Source organism: Camelus bactrianus, chromosome 2, assembly GCF_048773025.1.
Source record: "Camelus bactrianus isolate YW-2024 breed Bactrian camel chromosome 2, ASM4877302v1, whole genome shotgun sequence".
NCBI lineage: Eukaryota > Metazoa > Chordata > Mammalia > Artiodactyla > Camelidae > Camelus > Camelus bactrianus.
In genome coordinates, this window is record NC_133540.1 from 81,851,500 (window position 1) to 81,872,331 (window position 20,832).

A 20,832-nucleotide genomic window follows, 5' to 3' on the forward strand; every position below is an offset into this window, starting at 1 on the left:
GAGTTTCTAAGTTTGAAAATGGTGAGTAATCCAGTTTCAATATTAATATTTTAATGTATATATAAATAAATGAATACACTGATACTTTTTAATTCTCATAAACTTCTTTGTAAATATAAAAATCAATTGGGAATTCTTAACCTGTTTTGTGACATGAGCTCCTTTGGCAGTCTGTTTTGGCCTAAAAACCTCTCTCAGGTTAATGTTTTTAAGCATATAAATAATATAAATAGGAATAAAAGAAAAGCACTTGCATTGAAATACTGTTTTCTATATGGATCACGGGTGAAAATCCCCTGCATCAAGATTTTGAATAGCCCTTTAGTTAATGTATTAAAAATGCCTGAGAACATGTCTAAGTAAAATGTATCTTGAACATATAAAATCCAAGCTGACATGTATTCATTAAACGTATATTTACTAAAGCCCTTGGATTGTATCTTGTATATTTTTGCCTTTAAATCCATATATAAGAATTGTTACTAGTTAGGAGTAAGTATATGTATGATAAAGATATGTGGAGAAGATTGGTTTTCTTATTTATATTCCTGTGTCATCTAGCAGAACTAGCATACACCTTTAAATTTAACTTTAAGCATTTTAGCATATTACAGATTTTGAGTCTTGCTCAACTTAACTGTAGATTGGGGCATAGATTGGTTAATTAAATGTATGAGTTTAGTGAAAAAGACGATATGAATGAAAGAATAGAAGGAAGGAGTTCAACGGTGATAGAAATAGAACCAATGGAGACAGAATTGGAAACTAATCTAGGATGTGGAAAAAAAAACAAAACACAACACTAGAAAACTGGAAGTATGAGAAAAGAAAAGTAAAGAAAGGAAAGACCTACTATTAGTCTAATTAGTAACTTACTTTCCACAGTTCCACATGGCCTGGAATATGTGGAAATTACATTTCATCTTTTGTGTGGTACTTCATATCTCATGTGAATATAATAGTATTTTACCTATTTTTTAAAAAAAGTTATAAACAGTGGTTGAATTTCTTGTAAGTCCCTTATGAGACTTTCTCATTTAATGGATATTTTAGAACCCTTTCACCCTAACCCCCTTTCCATGTGACGGCTTGAAACAGAGGCCTGAATTAAAAGAGATACTGTGTCGATGTTTTGTGGAAACCATGTCACTAAATGTAAATATCAACAGGTGTTAGTTACACACTTATAGAGAACTTGTCTTTTCCTCTTTCTAATATTCTTCTGTTTCTTTTGACTCCTATATATTAAAACTGTGGTTTTCAGAGTTCATTTTACATATCAAATAAATTTTTGCTTGTGCATTTGCTTGATTTCTTATTTACCTTTTTAGAGATTCGTAGATTATGGATTTAGGAAGATAGGAAGATCAGAAGATAGAAGAAAAATCCCTCATATTAAAAAAAAGAGTATATTATGTATAAAACATAATCAGTATAGGTCTTTTCTTGATTGTATTTTAAAACAATGTCTTTATTACTACACTTAATTACCACAGATTCCATAGACTCCACAGCCAAGAGGTGTGTTCTGACCCCCTGTCCAAATGCAGACCCCTCTAAGGCTTCCTTTTACATGGCAGCCCTTCACAGCCTGTACCATGTAAACAAGGGGATGAAGGAGAACTATTTGTGAGTCTTGCCAGGTTGGAGGAGTGGATGGCAGGTTGGTTGCTGAATACTCCAAACATCAGAATGCTTTTGAAGCCAAAGGGAAAATTAGATTCATTGCATTTTTTTTTTTTAATCACAGGAGGGAAAACTGATCATATGGGCAGGGGAAATACTATTCCTGTGGTCTACATATTATCTTAGCGTAAGATTGTAATTGCTGCTAAACCCCCTTGGAGAAAAACTCCCCTGTAGTGCTGAGGTTAGGACTGTGTTGTGTTTTCTCAGCCTTACTTTTTGGCCTCTCTTTGAAAACAGCCATGGCAGTTTTAAACACTGATATATTATTATAAAAGAAGAAAGTGATTAAAAAAAAAAACCCACATAATGGGTTATGGGAGCTCAGAAAGCAGAGGTTAATTCAGAATCTTATGATTAAGGGGAAATATTTCATTATTTTTCCTGAAAATTTTTTCCCTTGTTAAATCTCTAACAATGTGATTTCTAAAAGAATGTGGATAGTAATATAACCTGAAACTCTGCTTCTTTTATATGTAAATGTACTGCAATATGCTTTGTGTTGATCATTCCCCAAAGGTGAAATTCATTATCTTGCTCTCTTTACATGATTTCCTATGTAGTCTGACAGTTACAGAGAGAAATAGCCATATATAAGTGGGTCAAAGCACGGATTTAAAAAAGCCAGGAGAAAGAAGAAGTGATTTACTGGGTCTGACACCCTGTTTACCATTTCAGGATCAAACCAATACCAAATTCCTAGGACGTAGTAGGGAGTCCAGCAAACGGTAAATGAAGTGGCAAATGCAACCGTCATCTTTAGGGTCTTCAGCCGAGCTCGTGGTACATTGTTCTTGGATTGATTCAGTTGTAGTCCTTTTAGATGGAGAAAAGAGGAGGTGTTAAGTGACTGGTTTTATTACAAAGCCAAAATAGACAAAATAGGAAGACAAAATCACTAATTCAACCTAATGAATACAATGGAAGCAAATTTCTAGTATTTTTAATAATGATAATTTGAAAAGCATGTTTATATTTCAAGATTTCTACTATGTTACATAATAAGTGGAAACTACTAAAGGTAGTAATGCTCTTAAAATTAAATTTCCACTAAACTAATACAGATTTGAAATATGAGGTTACTCAAATTCTTAAATAAATTATATAAATTTGAGAGAGCAGACTGAGGTTGAGCTGGGTTGAATTCCCTATCTTTTGGTTGTCAAGCCAACAGAACCACGTATGCTTTATAAATTTTCCTTTTTGAGAATGTACCAGATTCTTGAAAAAAAGAAGGCACAATCACGTCTGTGAAGTTAAAAATGAAATAGTCAATGACATTCAATAATATTTCCCACACCCAACACACATACACACACACACACAAGTGTGCAGTGTGTGGATACTATGTGCATCAAGTGCTCTAAGGCCTGTATTCACAAATGTACGTGGGCAAAAATTGACTTCTTCAAGGTGCTGAACTGTGCATGCCCAGATGCCAAGAAAAAAAAAAAAAACAATCACGGGGAAGACATTTTCATCCTGCTAACTCTTGGGAACAGGAAGAAGCAGCAGCTGGCAGCTGAAGGCTGGAACACTTGCTACTGGATAATCGTAGCTTCTAATGTTGCACCCCTTCAGGTTCTTAAGGGATTCTCAGTTTTGGTTCCCTTTTGTACATGTTTGGAAAATAATCTGCAAAAACAAGCTATGCTTGTGAGGACTCAATGTTCTCAAGAATTTTTTTAAAAAGGAAAAAAAAAGAATTAAAAAAAATCCACATTGTGTGGATACAGGGGATTTGAATGTGAAACAGAACAGCTTAACTTTAACAAGTCTGTTGACTACCATTTAACGAGTTGTACTTTGCTATATTCTAGATATCAGGTGTTTGCTGTAGTGTTGCGATGGCCCAGTGGGAACAATTTGCCAATGCTTACACTGCCTAAATGGAATAAATGTCCTTTCATCTTTAATTCCATGGTATAAATTTTAGAATATTAGAAGATACTAAATTTTCTCCTCTGTAAATTGGGGATAATAAAAGTATTGCCTTATGGGGGTGATTGTGAATATTAAATGGGTTAATATAGGTAAACTGCTTAGAACAATGTCTGGCACATAGTAAGTACTACTCTGCTTTGAGTTGCTTTAGAAAGCTGTTTACCCACAGTTAACAGCTAGTCTAAGGAATACATACTGTGGGGATCCTGATGAAGGACGCTTGTCAGGGTGAAGATGATTTTTGCATTGCAGACCAACATGATGAGAAGAGGGATGATGAAGAGGCAGCTGAAGGTGAAAAAGTTATAAAAGGCTTCATGCCACCATTGTGGAAAACTGCAGTGTGTTACACATTGAGAGAAACCGTCTGTCTGTCCAGAGCTGTCTGCTAAATGGATCATCCTGAAGATATATAACTGTATGAGAAAATTTTAAAAAAAATTTAAAAAGGGAGATTGCTTATTTTCAAACAGCATTTGAAAGTTTTCTTGAAAGTTTTCTCCTCTGTGTTCTGCTAGCCTTCTAACATTACCCAAAGCAACTTCTAAACTTCTTGAAAATAACCTTTTGGCATCTCTGCAAAAAGTTTTAAGTGGATCTTTACTTAAAATGTGTTTGGGTAATGTGAATGGATCTGTAGGATTTTGAATTTCTTTGGAAATTATTTCAACCTTGCAGAACAGGCATCAAACAAAGATTTAAACCTTGTTTGTATTTCCATATCAGATGCAATTATGCTGAGGAAAATTTTCACAAATGATTTTGCGATTTCATTGTTTTATCTATGGCACATAAAACTGTGTCTGACATTTAGGATGTGCCCTCAAAGTACATATTTTTTTAAACTTTATTTTTGAGACATAAAACCCCATTAAAAAGGTCAAAAGACATGAACAGACAGTTCACAAAGAAAAGATATAACAGTGGCCCTTAAGCATATGAAAAGATGTTCAACCTCACTCATTATAAGAGTGATGCCAACCAATTAAGGCTACACTGATATGCTATTTTTTACTATCAAAATTAGCAAATTAAAAAACAAAACAGCACACTCTCATGGCAAGGTTGTGGGGAAACATGGACTCTCATTCATTGCTAATGGGAATGCAAATTGGTAAACCATTAAGAGGGGTAATTTAGCAATAAATTGACAATAACAAACTAACGAATGCATTTATCTTTGACCTAGCAATCTGACATTCAAGGATTTACCCTGAAGATACACCCCTGCCTCTATTATATGAAAACAGGTATGCACAGGATTATTCATTGATGCATTATTTGTAATTGAAAAACATTGAAAATAATCTACATATAAATTAATGAGACAGTAGCAGAATAAACTGTGGTAGACCACACCATATACTGCTATACAGCTGTAAAAAGAGTAAGGAAAATCTCTATGTGTGAGAGTGTGTGTGTGTGTGTATACATGTACATATATTTATTTTCCAGCTCTGTCTGCAGAGAGAGCCTAGGAACAATGACAACCCAGTAGCAATGAGCACACCCAGCACTCTAGTACCCAGGTTTTGTTTTCCAAACATCCTTCTCTACCAAAAGGAACTCATTGGAATAGTAGGTGGTCCTACAGCAAGGGCAAGCAAAGTACAACACGTGCCTGGAACAGTTTGTTATGCCAAAAAGTCAGGAAATGCCCAAAGAGTAATGGAGCATGTGAAAAGAGTTCAGGAGCCAGTTTGAAAGAGCTCCCATTGGCCAAATCTGGGACAGTTTAAGCATGAAAAACAAAACCAAACTCTGATAGAAGAGAGTGATAAGCTACTGAATAAAGAAAGAATCCGTGACTCCATGCTGATACAAATTACAAAACATCAATAAATGGGGAGAGGAAAAAGCTCTTTGTTGCTATTGAAAGTCAACTAACCAATCTAAAAGATATAATGGAAGTAGTGATTACCATTTCTTAATCACGATAACAATAATTGATTCAGGCAAGAGTCATCAATAGATGGTAAAAATATGGGTATAAATTTGAGGAGAATAGTTTATTTACATCACCTCAAAGTATCTACCTGCAGGATATTTATGACTCTAAAGAATAAAATAATAACTTTACAGTAGAGAAATAACCTAATAATTAAATTAACATTGCCAGTAACGGAACCAATCGGCAGTTTTTGCTTCTTTATATAATGCATTGAGAACTCAGCATCACCTCTTTAGTGTTTCTGCCGAAACTAGCCATGAAAAAACATCAGACAAACTCAAATTTAGGGGCATTCTACAGAATAACTGACCTGAACTCTTCAAAAATGTCAATGTCATGAAACACAAAGATGGACCAAGGAACAATTGCAGTTTAAAGCAGACTGAATCGACAGCATAATGCTGGATTTTCTTTTGTTAAAAGGGACATTATTGATATGACTGGTGAGATATGAATAAGGTATGTAGATTAAATAATAGTACTGTATTAGTGCTAATTTCCTGATTTTGGTACTTAACTGTGGTTATGTGCTAGAAAGAACACACTGAGGTATTGAAAGGGGAATCATGTCTGAACTTATTTTTCAACAATCCAGAAAAAATACACATAAAACATAATAAAGTGAATAAGCAAATGTGATAAAATGTTAATATTCAGGGAAACTGAGAGAAAGATATCCTAGAAATCTTTGTAAGATTCTTGCAGCCTTTCTCTAAGGGTGAAATCATGTTAAAAAAAAAAGAACAAATTGGGTCAACTGCTACGGAAACATTGCAAGTAGTTTTCAAAAACAAGGTCTAGTGGACATTTATTTATTCCTTCCCCATTGGTCAAGCATTCTTCTTTCCTTGTCCTTTCCAAGGTTTTCTACTGAAAAACCTCATTTACCATGAAATATTATTAAAATGAAAAGGTAAGAGTGCCCAAGCACCAATTAACCCGTAGCAAGTTAATTCAAAGACAAGTGTTACAGGATTTTAAAATTTTTAAGCAAATGCAGGAAATAGTTAGTTTTTTAAGTTTTTGATTGTATTAGTAAATTTAAATGGCATTTAATTAATTTAATAAGCCCAGAATTTCTTTCCTTTTTGGGGTGATGGAGTAAGAGTAGAGCGTGCCTTTAAAAAAGTACTGTTTTTCCTTTCTTTGCTTGTAGAGTAGAAAAAAATTAATGAAGTATAATATATAAATATAATAAAATAAACACAAATGTAATAGAATATAAGTAAATATAGTATAAAGTGTAATTATATTTCTTTTCTTTTTGGGGGGTGTTTGGGGAGGGAGGGAGGTAGATTTATTTATTTTTAAAATTTATTTATTTATTTTTAGTGGAGGTACTGGGGATTGAACCCAGGACCTTGTGCATACTAAGCATGCACTCTACCATTGAGCTATACCCTCCCCCTTATTTCTTTTATTTGTAATTAAAATGTTGATTTTCAGTTTCAGATCTTTTTTCAGCTTCAAGGGCAAAAAAAAAAAAAAAAAAAAGAATTTGTAAATCATTCCACTAGAGGGTGCCAAATGATCATATTATCAATCTTAAAGTCAAGAAACTCAGACATGCGTTCAGCAAATTCTATTTTATGATCCAGACTAACTTTTTTCACATTACAAAGTGACCTTTTCAGTTTTCCATCCTTCTCTGAAACCTGAATTTATTTAAAGTTCAGTTTTGAATTTTACCCAACAGATGATGTGACTTGAAGTCTCTGGAAGGGTTCCTTCACATAGAACCTGAGAATCTTACATTTCTAAATATCTTTCCTTTTCTCCCCACCACCTGACACAGGCTTGGAACCAGATGACCTGAGTTTGACTTTATGCTTTGCACTGGGTCACATTTTCACTTCAATATTTCATGTTTTTAAGTTATAAATGATGAAACTTTTAATAAAAGTGACTGAAATATAGTACTATGATTCGATTTTGGTTATCATCTTTATTTAACAAATGCTTATTTTTAAAGCAACTACTTGGTTAAAAAATATACTAGGTGCTTTTTGTTATAAAAGATGAGCAGATATACCTTCTATCAGGGAATTAAATATTTGGTAGGGGAGATGTAGAATATATGTAACACCTATAATAGATTGGTAACTTCAAAAAGAGAGGTATAGAATAGTGTTATGGAAATTCAGAATCTTACTTGCCCATAAACTAATTTATTTTAGCCTTAATTCAGTTTATTTTTCACCTCCAAGGCCATGTTTGTCTCAATGATTACTACAGGGATCCACTTTACTTCCAGTGGCTTTTTTGTCCTTGGATTATATTTCTTTAATTTCTTTATGTTTCTCTTCTCTCATGCCTGACCCCAGTTCTCATCACCATTTGCTTTATTTTGCCATAAACAATAGCAATTCATTTTCTATCTTTACAGTCAATTGCAAATGCTATTCCTTCTTTGCATATTATTTTTAACCCCCACTTTCCCCCACAGTAATGACACCATGACCTAATATTTTCCAAGGGTGATTATCTTTAGATGGTGTGCTTCAGGTTTCTCTCATCTGTGAAATGGAGATATTAATAGTATCTCCCTCTAGGGGCTGTCATGACAATTAAACACAAGTAAATACTTGCAAAGCACTTAGAGTGGTACCTGGCACACAGTTAGCACTATATAAATCATAACCATTATTATAATAAAAATTTTGAGGCACATAACTTATAAATATGTATCATATATACTTATTTCTATATTCATACATGTATACCATATATTTTTCCTGATATCCCTTAACTACCTATTTTCACCTTAAGATTTTCTTGCCTCTTCCTTCTCCAGCTTCCTACAGGAAAAAAGGAAATAGGCACTCTTGCATAGTGGGATGCAGTATAGTGGTTACAAGCTTTTGGGTAACTGGATGTACTGACACCTTCACTTACCAGATGGTAATCTTGAGCGTTATATAGTATTCTTAACCTTAGTTTCTTCATGAATAAAATAAAGACAATAATTGTATCTAAATTATTGTTGGGAGCCTTGCATGAAATAATGAACACAAAAGCATTTAGCACAGTTCCTGGCACATATTTACATCCTCAATGACTATTATTTATCATCATCATCATTATTATTGCTGTATCTGCTACTGGTATGCCATTATTATGTTCCAGTCCCATTCTTGGCATATTGTACACTTGTGATTTTACTGAATTTAGGCTACTTATCAAGTTCAGAAGTACATTCTAGCTCTGTAAGTTCTGTAACAGGCAAGCCTCCTCATTTCTTCAAACCACACGTCTTTACATCAAAGACTAACGGATTTGCTCAGATACAACAAGCCCTCCATATTGGCAGGTTCCACACCTGCAGATTCAATCAACTGCGGATGGGAAAATACTCAGACAAAAAATTTTTGGAAGTTCCAAAAAGCAAAACATGAATTTGCCAAGATCCAGTAACTATTTATGTAACATCTACATTGTATTTACAATTATTTACATACCATTTACATTGTATTAGGTATTAAAAGTAATCTAGAGATGATTTAAAGTATACAGGAGGATGTGCATGGATTATATGCAAATACACCACCATTTTATGTAAGGAACTTGAGCATCTGGGAATTTTGTTATGTGCTGCAGGGGTAGGGGTGGGGGGTGGGATCTTGTTGGGTGTGCTCTGGAACCAATCCCCCAGGATATTGAGAGATAACTATTTCCCTGCAGGCCTGGGTTACATATAGAATTTAAAAGCTGTCAACTTGTAAGTCTCCATAGTAACACAGATGAACTAGTGAAATGAACTCTATCTGCAAATAATCTGCTACACTGGAATTCTTGTGGTCTTAGATGACTATCATTAGAAACCTTGTAATTTCTTAATTAGCTATGGACACACTTAATTCAGAAAATGTTTTCTCCTTAACATGCACTTACTAGCCTAACCATAGCTGGTCTTAAACCAGATTTCCTTGGTTGTTACCTTGCCTTGCCTTTCTTTTCTCTTTTCTTTTCTCTTTCTTTTCTTTGCCCCCTCTCTGTATCTCCCTTCCATCCTTTTTTTTATCCTTCTTTTAGAAACAATACTTTCAAGACTTGAATTATTATGCTCTGGCATATATAGCTTTCAGAGTGAGTGGATGGTATTGTGACTAGGGAACACATTGGCTAAATTTGCTTACCAGTCAGAATGAATGTTATAATTTTGAGAACTTTGAAGTAATCTTTATTTAAGAAATTTTCTTTGCTGTTTCTTAAAGAATCATTTTATTTTCATACTCATATTTCCCTATTAGTTTTTCTCCTGACTTCAAAAACTCTATAATGAAGGAAGGAATGAATAGCAGTGAGTGTTTAAGTATAAAGTCTTGTACTGATGATTTCACATACCTTACTCTTTACAACTTATTCTTTACAGTTACCTTTTTAAACTTTAAACATTTTTAAACAGTTACCTTTTAAACTTAAAGTTAGGTAATTTACTTAGAATAGCTGGTAGGACACAGGGTTGAGATTTGAAGCCAGTTTTGTTTAAATCTAATGCCCACACCATTTCTACCATCCCTTTGCCTTTCAGACTTGCAGGGAGATCTGAGGTCTTCAGAGACTGACTGGGGTGAGTGAAAAACCAAGCAAAGGACTGGGGCTCCCTTTTCCCTCTTTAGCTGGAGCTTTTATATCAGTTTCTCCTCTTATATCAGTTTCATTTTTTGAAGCTCCACATAGACTTTTGTTTTAAAAGAAAATTCCATTACTGGCAAAAAGTAGGACATTTTGGCCATACTACACAGAAACTTCTGAAAATGTATCTCCAAATCATCACAGAACTCTGACATTATCAGGAAGGTGGAAAACCAAGGTGGGCAATTTGAAATCTGGTTATTCTGACCTCTAGCAAAATGTCAGAAATTCCCAGATTCCCAGGAATGTGACAACTAGCTTGTCAGTTTTTTTTTTTTCTTTTTTCAACCTAGGCATGACTTACTCGAGTGACAAACTATCAACATATGCACCAAAGGATGAGGATTAACGTCATCCTTTCAATGTAATTAGCCACAGCAGGATGCGCCTTTGTCAGTGGGCTTTCCAGTAGAATGGGTGAAGTACGCAGTACACTCCCTGTGTGTCACACCGTCTGGAAGTAAAAAGCCCTGTCTTCCTCTTGTCTTCTCCATCAAATACACATAACATTAGTCACAGGGTTGAAACCTCTTCCATTCAGAGAGAGAGCAGACAGCTATAATGAAAAGATAAACTGGACTTAATAAAAAGACATAAGTCCAACAGGTCAAGTGGCACTGGACAAACAATAAATCCTTTAAATTGGTGGTTTTCAAACTGAAGGTTGTGCCCTTCAGTTGTTGGTTGCAACAACATTAAAAAATGAAATGGAACAGAGTAGAATATTTATTTTATGAAAACTTTTCTCAGTTACAGGTGTGTGAGAAAAAGGGACACAAGGTCTTTACGTAGTATGTAGTTCTTTCTCTGGGTCACTGTCAAAAAGTTCTGAGTGCCGTGGTTTTCAAAGGTTCCCTTTGTAGGTTTTCTTACATGTGAAGTGGGGATAGTAACACAGCTTTTATGGACCTCACAGAGTCAGTGTGAGTAAGATGATGAATGCGGGGTTTGTCAGGAAATTTCAGCGAAGTGCTTTATAAATTTAAAGTGCTGCTAAAAGTAAGGATGAGTCCTTTGCTTCATAAAATGAAACAGTACTACCGTTTGCTGTGGCCCATACTCACACAAATCTCTCAGGTAAAGTAATGCGCTTGAGTTTAGGCTATTATAGGAAATTCCTAAGCAATTCAAAATTAATTTCTTATTTTCTTTTTATCATTAAGATAGGTATTTGGTGTTTTCTTGCTATTAGTGCTGTGATATACTCAGGTGAAAATAATTAAATAAATTAGTCAATATTTTATTTATAGTCTCTGGGAGAGTCCTTTAAAAGAAAGTGAAATTGTTGGTTTGTATTTCAGTTATGATCACAAATTGACTTATCTGTACTTTTGTTTAGACTTTCATCTACATCAGTACCCCAAATTACCAACTACTTTCCAAATAGCTGTATTATATAAAGACCTTATGTTGTCAAGATCATGTCCTAAAGCAAATTTTTTTTTAGCTCTATTAATAGCCTGCCTTCCCTCCCCTTCAGATAACTTGGCAGGCAGACAAACAAACACATGCTTTTCTTCCCAACCTACCTGTCCATTTCAAGACAGGTTTTAAAACTCCTTGGTTAAAAATACTGGAGCTTTATTTTACTTCGTTCTGTTATTAACCCCCTAAATCCAGTTTGTTGCCAATCTTTGTTTTTTGTTTGAAATGTCCCTTATAAATACTATCCACCTCTTCTGACACCATCCTAGCCCCCAGCCTGATCACCTCATTGCCAGGTGATCTGAAAAGGCTTCTTTGTGTCTCTCTCCACGCCATTAGACTCTATGTAAATTTTCTTAAAAATATTTTGTTAAAAAATCATTTTAATAATGTACAACACAGTTAACTCTGCTGTGTGCTGTATAGAAAAGTTGCTGAGTGTAAATCCTAAGTGTTCTCATCACAAGGAGAAAAAGATTTTTTCTTTTTTCTTTTCTTTTTATTGTATCTGGATGAGATGATGAATATTAGCTAAATCTACTGTGACAATAATTTTGCAATATATGCAAATCAAGCCATCATGCTGTACACTTTAAACTTATACAGTGATGTGTGTCAATTATTTCTCAATAAAACCGGAAAAAAAAATTTACTCCTTGCACAGGACTCACCTAGGTTATATGGCTTCCACATTACTTTTAGAATTTCCCCTGGCTAGCAATGTCTTCTGTTACATCCATCCATCCCACCCGCATTTACTGATTCATTTCTTCAAAAAAAAAAATTTTTTTTTTTAGTAAGCACTGACAGACTTATTTCATCCAAAGAGAAACCAAAGTATCCAAACATTTTAAATTTCTGTTTTTGTTAGGTATCTTATTAAGTACTGTGAATATTAATTAAATTGAACACAACACTCTTCACTATTGTAAGAACATATACCATAATGGCAGAGACAAGCAAATACATAATCCCAATGTTTTCTGACAAAAAAATAGTGTGCTCCAAGGTCAAAGGAACGGCAGCAGCCGCTGAATCTAATTTCCTGCTACTCTTGACTCTCGGTCTTTTACTACAGTCAAACAAGACTCCTATGAAAATTATTCCCTTAACTTTTGCTGAAAACTACATGTTATCCTTGGATTATTTTTTCCATTCAAATACGACTCATCCTTAAAAACTCAGTTTATCCTATCTTTACTGTAAAACCTTCACCATTTCTACTCTTGTTCATTTCTCTCTCTTCTGACACTTGTAATAGGTTTAAAGACTTTTTAGTACGTAGTTGTATTTGTTTTGCATAATTTTTACCTCTACAACTGAATGACATTTTCTTTCTTTGACAGTGTTTCATTGCTTCATGATTACCAGGCTCAGTGTTAGTCACTTAACTTGTGTTTATCTTCTCTAAGAAAACTAGACAATAAGCAGCACTCATACTTTAAAGAAATAAAATGGAAAATTTCAGAGTGTAAGCCTTTGCTAAGTAAACTCATTTTAAGTGACATATTTGCTAAACTAATTCTTGTATATGCAACCCTTGTAAGAATAACTGTAATATACTTTCCTCCACAGAAATAAAAACATTTTGGTTTTTCCCATTTCTCCTGTCATAAAACACATACTGCTGTTCAAAAAATGTTAAGGGAGGAATTGGTAGGAGAATTTAGTTGTCTAGCTTTCTAGTACCTTGCACTATTTTGTGAGTCCTATGTGGCAGTTTTTGTTTGTTTGTTTTTAAGTCACCTGGCCAGTTTAGAACATCTAGATACATTTCCATTTGTAGTGGCAAGTTTTTGAGGATCTTGGGAAATTCTGACTTTAATTCTTGACATATTCTTGTACCCTGGATTCATCATACAGTACATTTACAAGCATAGAGACAACCTGTTCATCTGTTATTAAAGGATCTTTGCCATTTTCAAGAATGTGTCCTTTTCTTTGGAGATCTGACTATTGCTAAGGCAGATTCTGCAGGTCAATTAACCAGGTTACCTGTAATGAAAACAGTCTGGAGAGAAGTCTGCCTCCTCTAGAAGAGGGCCTGTGCCTGCACAGACAGTCTCATACTTTTGTTAACAGCCTGTTACAGTCTAACCCACCTCCAGAAAAGCTCAAGTCAACCTCAGAGAAATATTTAAATTTCCAAAAGTCTAAGATTTCCTACATTTTCTCTCTATTCAGTCCCACACAGCTGCAAACTGCAGAACAAAGTACTAATCAGGACTATTTCTCTCTGATCTGCAATGACAGAAGACTCAAGAAGACCCATATAAAACAAGTAATGCGTACATTCTACCTATGCAAATTTCATCATTCCTAAAGATTCTCTCAATTTACCATGTCAATCAGAATAAAAGGAAAAATAGGTGGAAGAATAGAATGGGGATTAGGTCAAACTGGAGAATAGCTACACTTTAGAGGAGCATTTACTATGTGCCAGAGATTATGATAGACACTTTAACACACAGCTTGTTGAATCATCACAAAAGGTGCATAAAGTAGGCATTACCTCCATTTTATAAAGGAATAAACTGAAACTCAGAGAGATTAAGATATCTGCTCAAGGTAAAAGAGCAAAGCTAGGATTAAATTCTACTCTGACTTCCAGAGCCCAAGCTCTTAAGAGATAATACAATACTGCCTTTGATAAGGCCTTCATTCAAGTTTAGATAGGAACTCTGGATCTCCATACCCTAACAAGTTGATGATACTGGTTTACCTGTGGTCCAGCAAAGATGCTACTGAGGAGCCAGGCCAAGCCAGTCATGAACTGTCCGAGCTTGCTGTTGCTTTTCATAGTGAGAGGCCTCGTAATGGCCAAGGAGCGGTCCAGGCTGATCACTACCATCATGAAGGCTGGGGCATACATGGAGAAAAGCTTCAGGTAGCTGAGGACTTTGCAGAGGAGCTCTCCGGCATACCACTGCACAGTAATGTTCCACATTCCATCCAGTGGCATGACAATTAGGGTCTCCAACAGGTTGGCTAAGGTCAAATGTTTTAAAAGCATTTTCATCCTTGAGAGTTTTTTCCCTTTTTCTTTTCCCTGAGTCCACTTCTGAAGTTTCCACAAGAAAGAAGCATTGAAAGTTGTGGAGAGTAGAAAAAGGAAGAAAGTAACTGTCACACGGATTTTTCCCGATAAGGTCAGGGTGGGGAGGTTGTCCTGTGTCAGTGGGATGCTGCTGTTGATGGCTGAGCAGTGGTTTTGATTCTGTTCGGGAGAGGCACTGTTTGCCATCCTTCCTGACAGAGAGCGTCAAGACTTGTTTCTGGTGCTTCTGTTGTTTTATTGTATTTGAACCAAAAGGTTCTGTTTTATTTCAGCCTTCTTTAGATGGAAACGTCACAGGTTTACATATTTATGTCAAAGTTTGTCCCTGAGATGTTTTATATTTTAAGTGAAAGATCAAGGTGAACTTGTTTTGTGGGCTTGTAATCCAATAGAGCGCTGACGCAGAGCTGGCCAAGCGCTCTCTGAGGGCCGAATGTAACTGTAGTACCTCAGCAGATGGCCTGGTTTTCACAACATTTTTCTAAATGAAGAAGGATGTCTGAAGCTTAGTTTTTGAATTTAAAATTCACTTGGTAAGATTCAAGTAACTTTAATGAAGAGGTTTTCTCAAAACTATTAAATGTTCATCTTGTGTTCAGCAGATGCAAAATAAAAAAGAAAAAAACTAAAAAAAGAACTTGATCCAGTTGAAATTTGTTGTTTGAAGAATTTATACATTTCTCAAAAACATTTCTTTTTTTTTAATCACACACTGCAGAGCATTCAAACACTAGATAAATATGTTTATTTCAAACCATCCTCCGTGAAACATCAATTTAATACCTTAACAGAATCAATTGGATCTAATACAAATTGGGCTGCATTCAAATTTCTCAATCAATCTTAAAGGTCAGATCATCCATGCTTAAATTAGAGTAAAATCATTAACTGTTTTTTCTGTAATCGCCTTGATTTTATAAATGTCTAAATACCGTGCTGCCATTGTTGCATATTATTGCAGAGGGTAACTGGATATTGGAGAGAATATTGTATAAATGCTGTAACCACAACCATATATGTTTATAAGTGAATATTTGTTTATATTCCTTTATATGCAGTCTGATCGTTTTACACTAGGGCCACTTAGAAACTTTCTCTGCGTTGTTGCTTTAACTTTCATGGTGACTGCTTGATGATGTTGTTTACTAATACTAGTATGGCTTAGATTGGAATTTATTAAATCACCAGCTTGACTTGTCTTATGTCAACTAGCTTGCTTCTGTTATAGCCAAACAAGGGAATAAATTTGAAAGTAAAAGTGGCTATTTTGATTTAGATGGCCCATTCTTGTTGGTTCATTTATTTATTTATTCTGTCTTATACACATTTATTTAATAAATAGTTACTAAATACCTGCTATGTAAACTCGCTTGGCCTTGGCAGGTGATTAAAATGTGCCTATGGCATCATCCAGGCCCAAAGGAGCTTACTGGGTACTACAGAAGATTAGATAAGCATACTGGATGTACCCTCAGTGCCTCCTCAGCTCCTTCTGTGCTGGCTCCTAGGTCTTGAGCCACTTAGGTCAGTAGCTTACTTGGGTTCCCCTTTGGTTGTCACCACATGATCAGAAATATTGGCTTTTCTCACTACTTTCAGACTTGGATTCAATATTATACTGCAGGACATGGACTCTGGCTTTGTAAGTGGCTTTCTGAAGGGTTTGGAAATATTTTTTAATGGATTATTCCGGTCCTGAAATGGACTGTTTTAGAAAAATTAGTGGGAAGAACAGATGAGGCAGAAATCAAGAGGACTATGTTTTTTAGAAAAATGTAGCACATGGATTTTAAAGCAAAGATATAGCATCAATATACAATGCAGTCAACTCTCATTATTTGTGGAAGTTATGTTCTGTAAAGTTGCCATGAGTGCTAAATTAGTGAATACAGAACCGTTGTTCCTAGTGAAAATACAGGGTTTGTGTTTCTGCAAGCCAATAACACCATTTGCATCATTTAGTTTTATATGCCAGTGTTCTTGTCAAACAAGCCAAAACTCATTGGTGTTGAACACCTGCTTTTCCACATAACCCCATAACACATAGGAGATATTTAAAAAATTCTTTAATATTGTAAATTGACTATACTTCATTAAAAAAATTCTTCCTAAGATCCCTGATATACAGAAACTGCCTCACCTGCAATTTGACATTTTCACACTGTGTCACCTTTTGAAATGTGCAAGCCAGTTACCATAAATTTCTTTGGCTTTCAGCCTCAAACAATGCTGTCTACAACATTAAAAAAAAATGAGCCTTCATCTCACGAATCCATAAGTTTCCTAACTTTTCCAGCTTTTCCATGGCTTCTTCACATATTATACATTTCACTTTGGCACACTCTGGAGAAGCCTTAGTTACAGATCAGCAAAGTTCCTCCTCCTTTTTATGGATGCTTGCTTGTAATATAATTGCTGAAACTAGAAGGCAGAACATTGCCTTGTTGACACTTAGCTGGGAAATTCCCTGGGCAAAGTGAAAACTCTGTGAATGCACATGTCTGGGAATAATTATAAAATCTCTGCAAATATGATTTTGGGGTTACAAATAAATTTTAGCAAATAGATAAATTTGCACATAATAAGGGTCACTGTAAGTAAGAATCAATAAGCAAAATCAGATCGTTAAAGAAAAATCAAAATTCCCACTAGAACACCCAAATAAGTTAAACTATATTACAAACTAAAATATTTATAACATTAGAAAATAGCATTTTAATCTACAAGTTCACAATAGATTGAAAGAAATATATTTGTTGAGCCCTCAGCTATTTAGATTTTAGGGGAGTGAAGTTATATTTATGTGGAATATTAAACAAAGGCATTTTTTCACATCTGATTCTGTGACAAATTTTATACCTACTGTATTAGCTATAATTGGTTCCTTAAAATCACACAGTCCTGATTATAACAGATAATTATTCTGAAGGACTCAAAAAGTTTTGCATATACATCATGTCAGTTAATCTGATCAGGGCCATATGCTTGAGACAAAACAAGGTACCACTGGATAGTCCTTATAAACCTGAAAAGCTATTATATGTGGGCCAGCAACCAGAAGAAGAAAGGAAAAAATGTTCATGGTAAGATCTGATTATACCGAAGTATATTTTGTCTTTTGCCTTCTACATTTAGGGAAAGGAAAAAAAAAGCAAAACAAAACACTGGCGTGTAAATGCTTCATTATTTGTTTCTTTTTTCTCACAATAATTTTTAAATTTTATATTATTTATTTTTTCATTGATGTTCAGTTGATTTACAATGTTGTATTAGTCAGATGGATGTATAACTGAATCACTCTGCTATAAGGAAGTAATGTAGATAAAAACTTGAACTTAAGATTCCAGATGTGTGAAGCTGTTCTGAGTAAGACTAAAGTACAGGATATGGCTGTGGAAGTGGGTAAGTGAAGCAGAAGGTGAGTGACATTTGATGTATTTAAGAAGTTCAAAGAACTATGAATCTAGTTCTGCTCATTGATTTTGGCAATAATGACACTATTAATAATATTTAACATTTACTGGGTACTTACTGTATCAGGCACTTTTCTAAGCATGTTACACGTATGAGTACATTTATCCTTACAACAGCCCTAGAGGTCAGGACCATTGTTGTCTTCACCTTACCGGTGATGACAGTGAATGGCCTCATTTTTATATGAAAGAGAAATAGGGACAAATCAACAAGCATCGGGATCTATCAAAGCACTCCATGGGATTATCAGCCTGTTTTGCGTCACTTAAGGTGAGGAAGACATAAAAAGAGAAGGGATAGCATTGGTACAAAGACTAGAAAGAAAACAGGTACAGTTTCCTGAAAAAATTTTATAGGCAGTATTATTGCAACTTCCTAGGCTACAACCTACAGATATGTGGATCTTGTGGAGTCCTTGTGATTCAGCAGGGGATTATTTATACACTCGGAGGGGAGTTTATTGCTAACATCTAGTCTATGATTTTCCAAGGGACCTGGATCTGCAAAGAATTAGAGAAGACTTCCTTGGTAACCCATAATCCATATTTACTCATAATTCCCATCAGTCTGGAAAAGGATAAAAGGGGAAATGATGTGTTGTGGCCCATTACTGTCATTAAACCCTTGTCAAAGTCTAATATACAAAAAAATTTTCACAGTTCTAAAATTATATATGTTTAAATTTGCAAATTAAATGTGCATAAAGAGAGGTGATTCTAATTAAATATGGTTTAGGAATTACAGCTATATTTACAACAAGGGTATAAAATTTGAATTTTCATCTATAAAGCACTTCTGCACTAGAGACCAGTTTTGGACATGATCCAGTCTCGATAGTATGTCACTCGAGTGTAGACACCAGGCTTGTTTGGAAGAGCACATTCATCTCCCCAGCTTACAATACCAGCAAGGAACCAAGTGCCTTTATAATCTGCACCAACCAGAGGTCCACCAGAGTCACCCTAGAAAGAGAAAAAGTATATGCAATTACTGTAATTTAAAGGTGAACACTGCTTATTTTTCTCTTCTACAGTAAAGACAAGGAGATACAGAAGAAGGGAAAAAATGTATTTCAATATTAAAAATTTTCAACACTAAAAAATTTTTATATTTCAATATTAAGATGTTATTTTAATTATTTTAAAAATATTTCCATTTTGATTTTCAATTTTAAAATTTTAAGAATTCAACATTTCAATGTTAAAATTTCAATATTAAAATGATTCTAGTCAAGAATATTTTTGAATTCTATAATCATTTATTTAAATCAAACATAAAAGTTTATATCTTGGATATAACAGTACAAAAATTTTAAAAAAGTATGAAAAACTTAAACTGAATAATTACCCAAAAGAGATATTTATGATATTGTTGCTAATGCCATAACAGTATGCTGAGGAACTCTCTGATCACCTCCCCAAACTCTCCTATTTTCAGGCATATATTGAGGAAAAAAGTTTATATATATCCACCACCAGCACTGGACTACTGCTCTTTAAATCTTGTGGAAACATCCCTCCAGTTTTCAGAATTGTATAATTTGACTAAACTACCCTCTACACTCCATATGGTTTTCATTTACTGATGTTTAGGCCATTTTTCCAGAATGATGGAACACCATGGCATCTGGATTTTCCTGTGCTCAAATCTTTTCCATCATCCTGGATAATTTCAACACCCATTTGATGAAACCATAGTCTTTTGGTTTCTTTGATTTTGATTATTTACATATTTATTAAACATTTCCATGTCACTCCTTGTCATCACCTGGAATAGCTCCACCTCTGAAACACTATTATTAGCATTATGACTGCAGTATTTTTACTCTACTTCTTTTCACTCTACATGTGGCTTCAACCTCATTAAGAATGCCAACTTTTTGACTCCTCTCTTTTCTCTTACTTCCTATTTCCCATCTTTCTTTATGTGACTATATTGCATAATTTATCCACTACTCTTTCAGCAAGATTCTTAGCTCCTTACCTTCTTCTTCACTATAATCTGGGCCAACTATACACTGAAAACCATGTTATAAATTTACATCCTCAAACCAACACCTCTCCCCAACAGTTGTGTGTCCTTAGCCATATTCCTTTCTCATTTTTAAGAGCAGCCAATCCAAATTTTTCTCATTTCATAATTTAAAAAATCATTATTTTTAATTGTCTAAAATACACATAACATAAAAATTACCATTTTAAGTATATAATTCAATGACCATATTGTGTGATCATCACCACTATTCACTTCCAGAAATTATTTCATCTTGCAAAACTAAAATTCTATACCCATTAAACAATTACTTCCCATCATCTCTTTCCTTCAGCTCACCTCCACCAGTTCACATCTGTTTCTACTCTCCTTTTCAGACAAATGGCTGTATTTGGTTCTTTCCAAGGTTAATCCTCCCATCTGTTCTTTGGATCAAGGACCTTATTCTATGAATAATTGTTTTGTTTATTTGTTTTTTCCTAATATGTCTTCATTTTCTCCACTGTCTCTTCCCTCCAGACATACTTTTTTTTTTTTTTTTGGTCTTGCCTACCTGAAAAATGACAACTTTTCTGGATTTTAAGACTTCCTCTATTGCCCTAATTATCTTCTTTTCATAGCTCTGCAACTTGAAGTAGTAATTTATATTGATGTTTCTAATTTCTCA

General features: G+C 34.5%; 1 protein-coding gene across 2 annotated transcripts; it reads right to left on the reverse strand.

The window, feature by feature from the left end:
• Nucleotides 1–1,513: 1,513 nt before the first annotated feature.
• Nucleotides 1,514–14,885, reverse strand: GNRHR (gonadotropin releasing hormone receptor). 2 transcript variants are annotated; one of them, XM_010967543.2, is made up of 3 exons: nt 14,364–14,885; nt 3,827–4,046; nt 1,514–2,502 (listed from the first exon to the last, which is right to left on the reverse strand). In XM_010967543.2, the coding sequence occupies exons 1-3, from the start codon at nt 14,883–14,885 to the stop codon at nt 2,258–2,260; spliced, it is 987 nt and encodes a 328-aa protein (XP_010965845.1). In that variant the 3' UTR covers nt 1,514–2,257. The 2 variants fall into 2 exon arrangements, with proteins under 2 accessions (XP_010965845.1, XP_010965846.1); XM_010967544.2 differs by having other exon boundaries at nt 2,265–2,502; nt 3,827–3,918.
• Nucleotides 14,886–20,832: the final 5,947 nt, after the last annotated feature.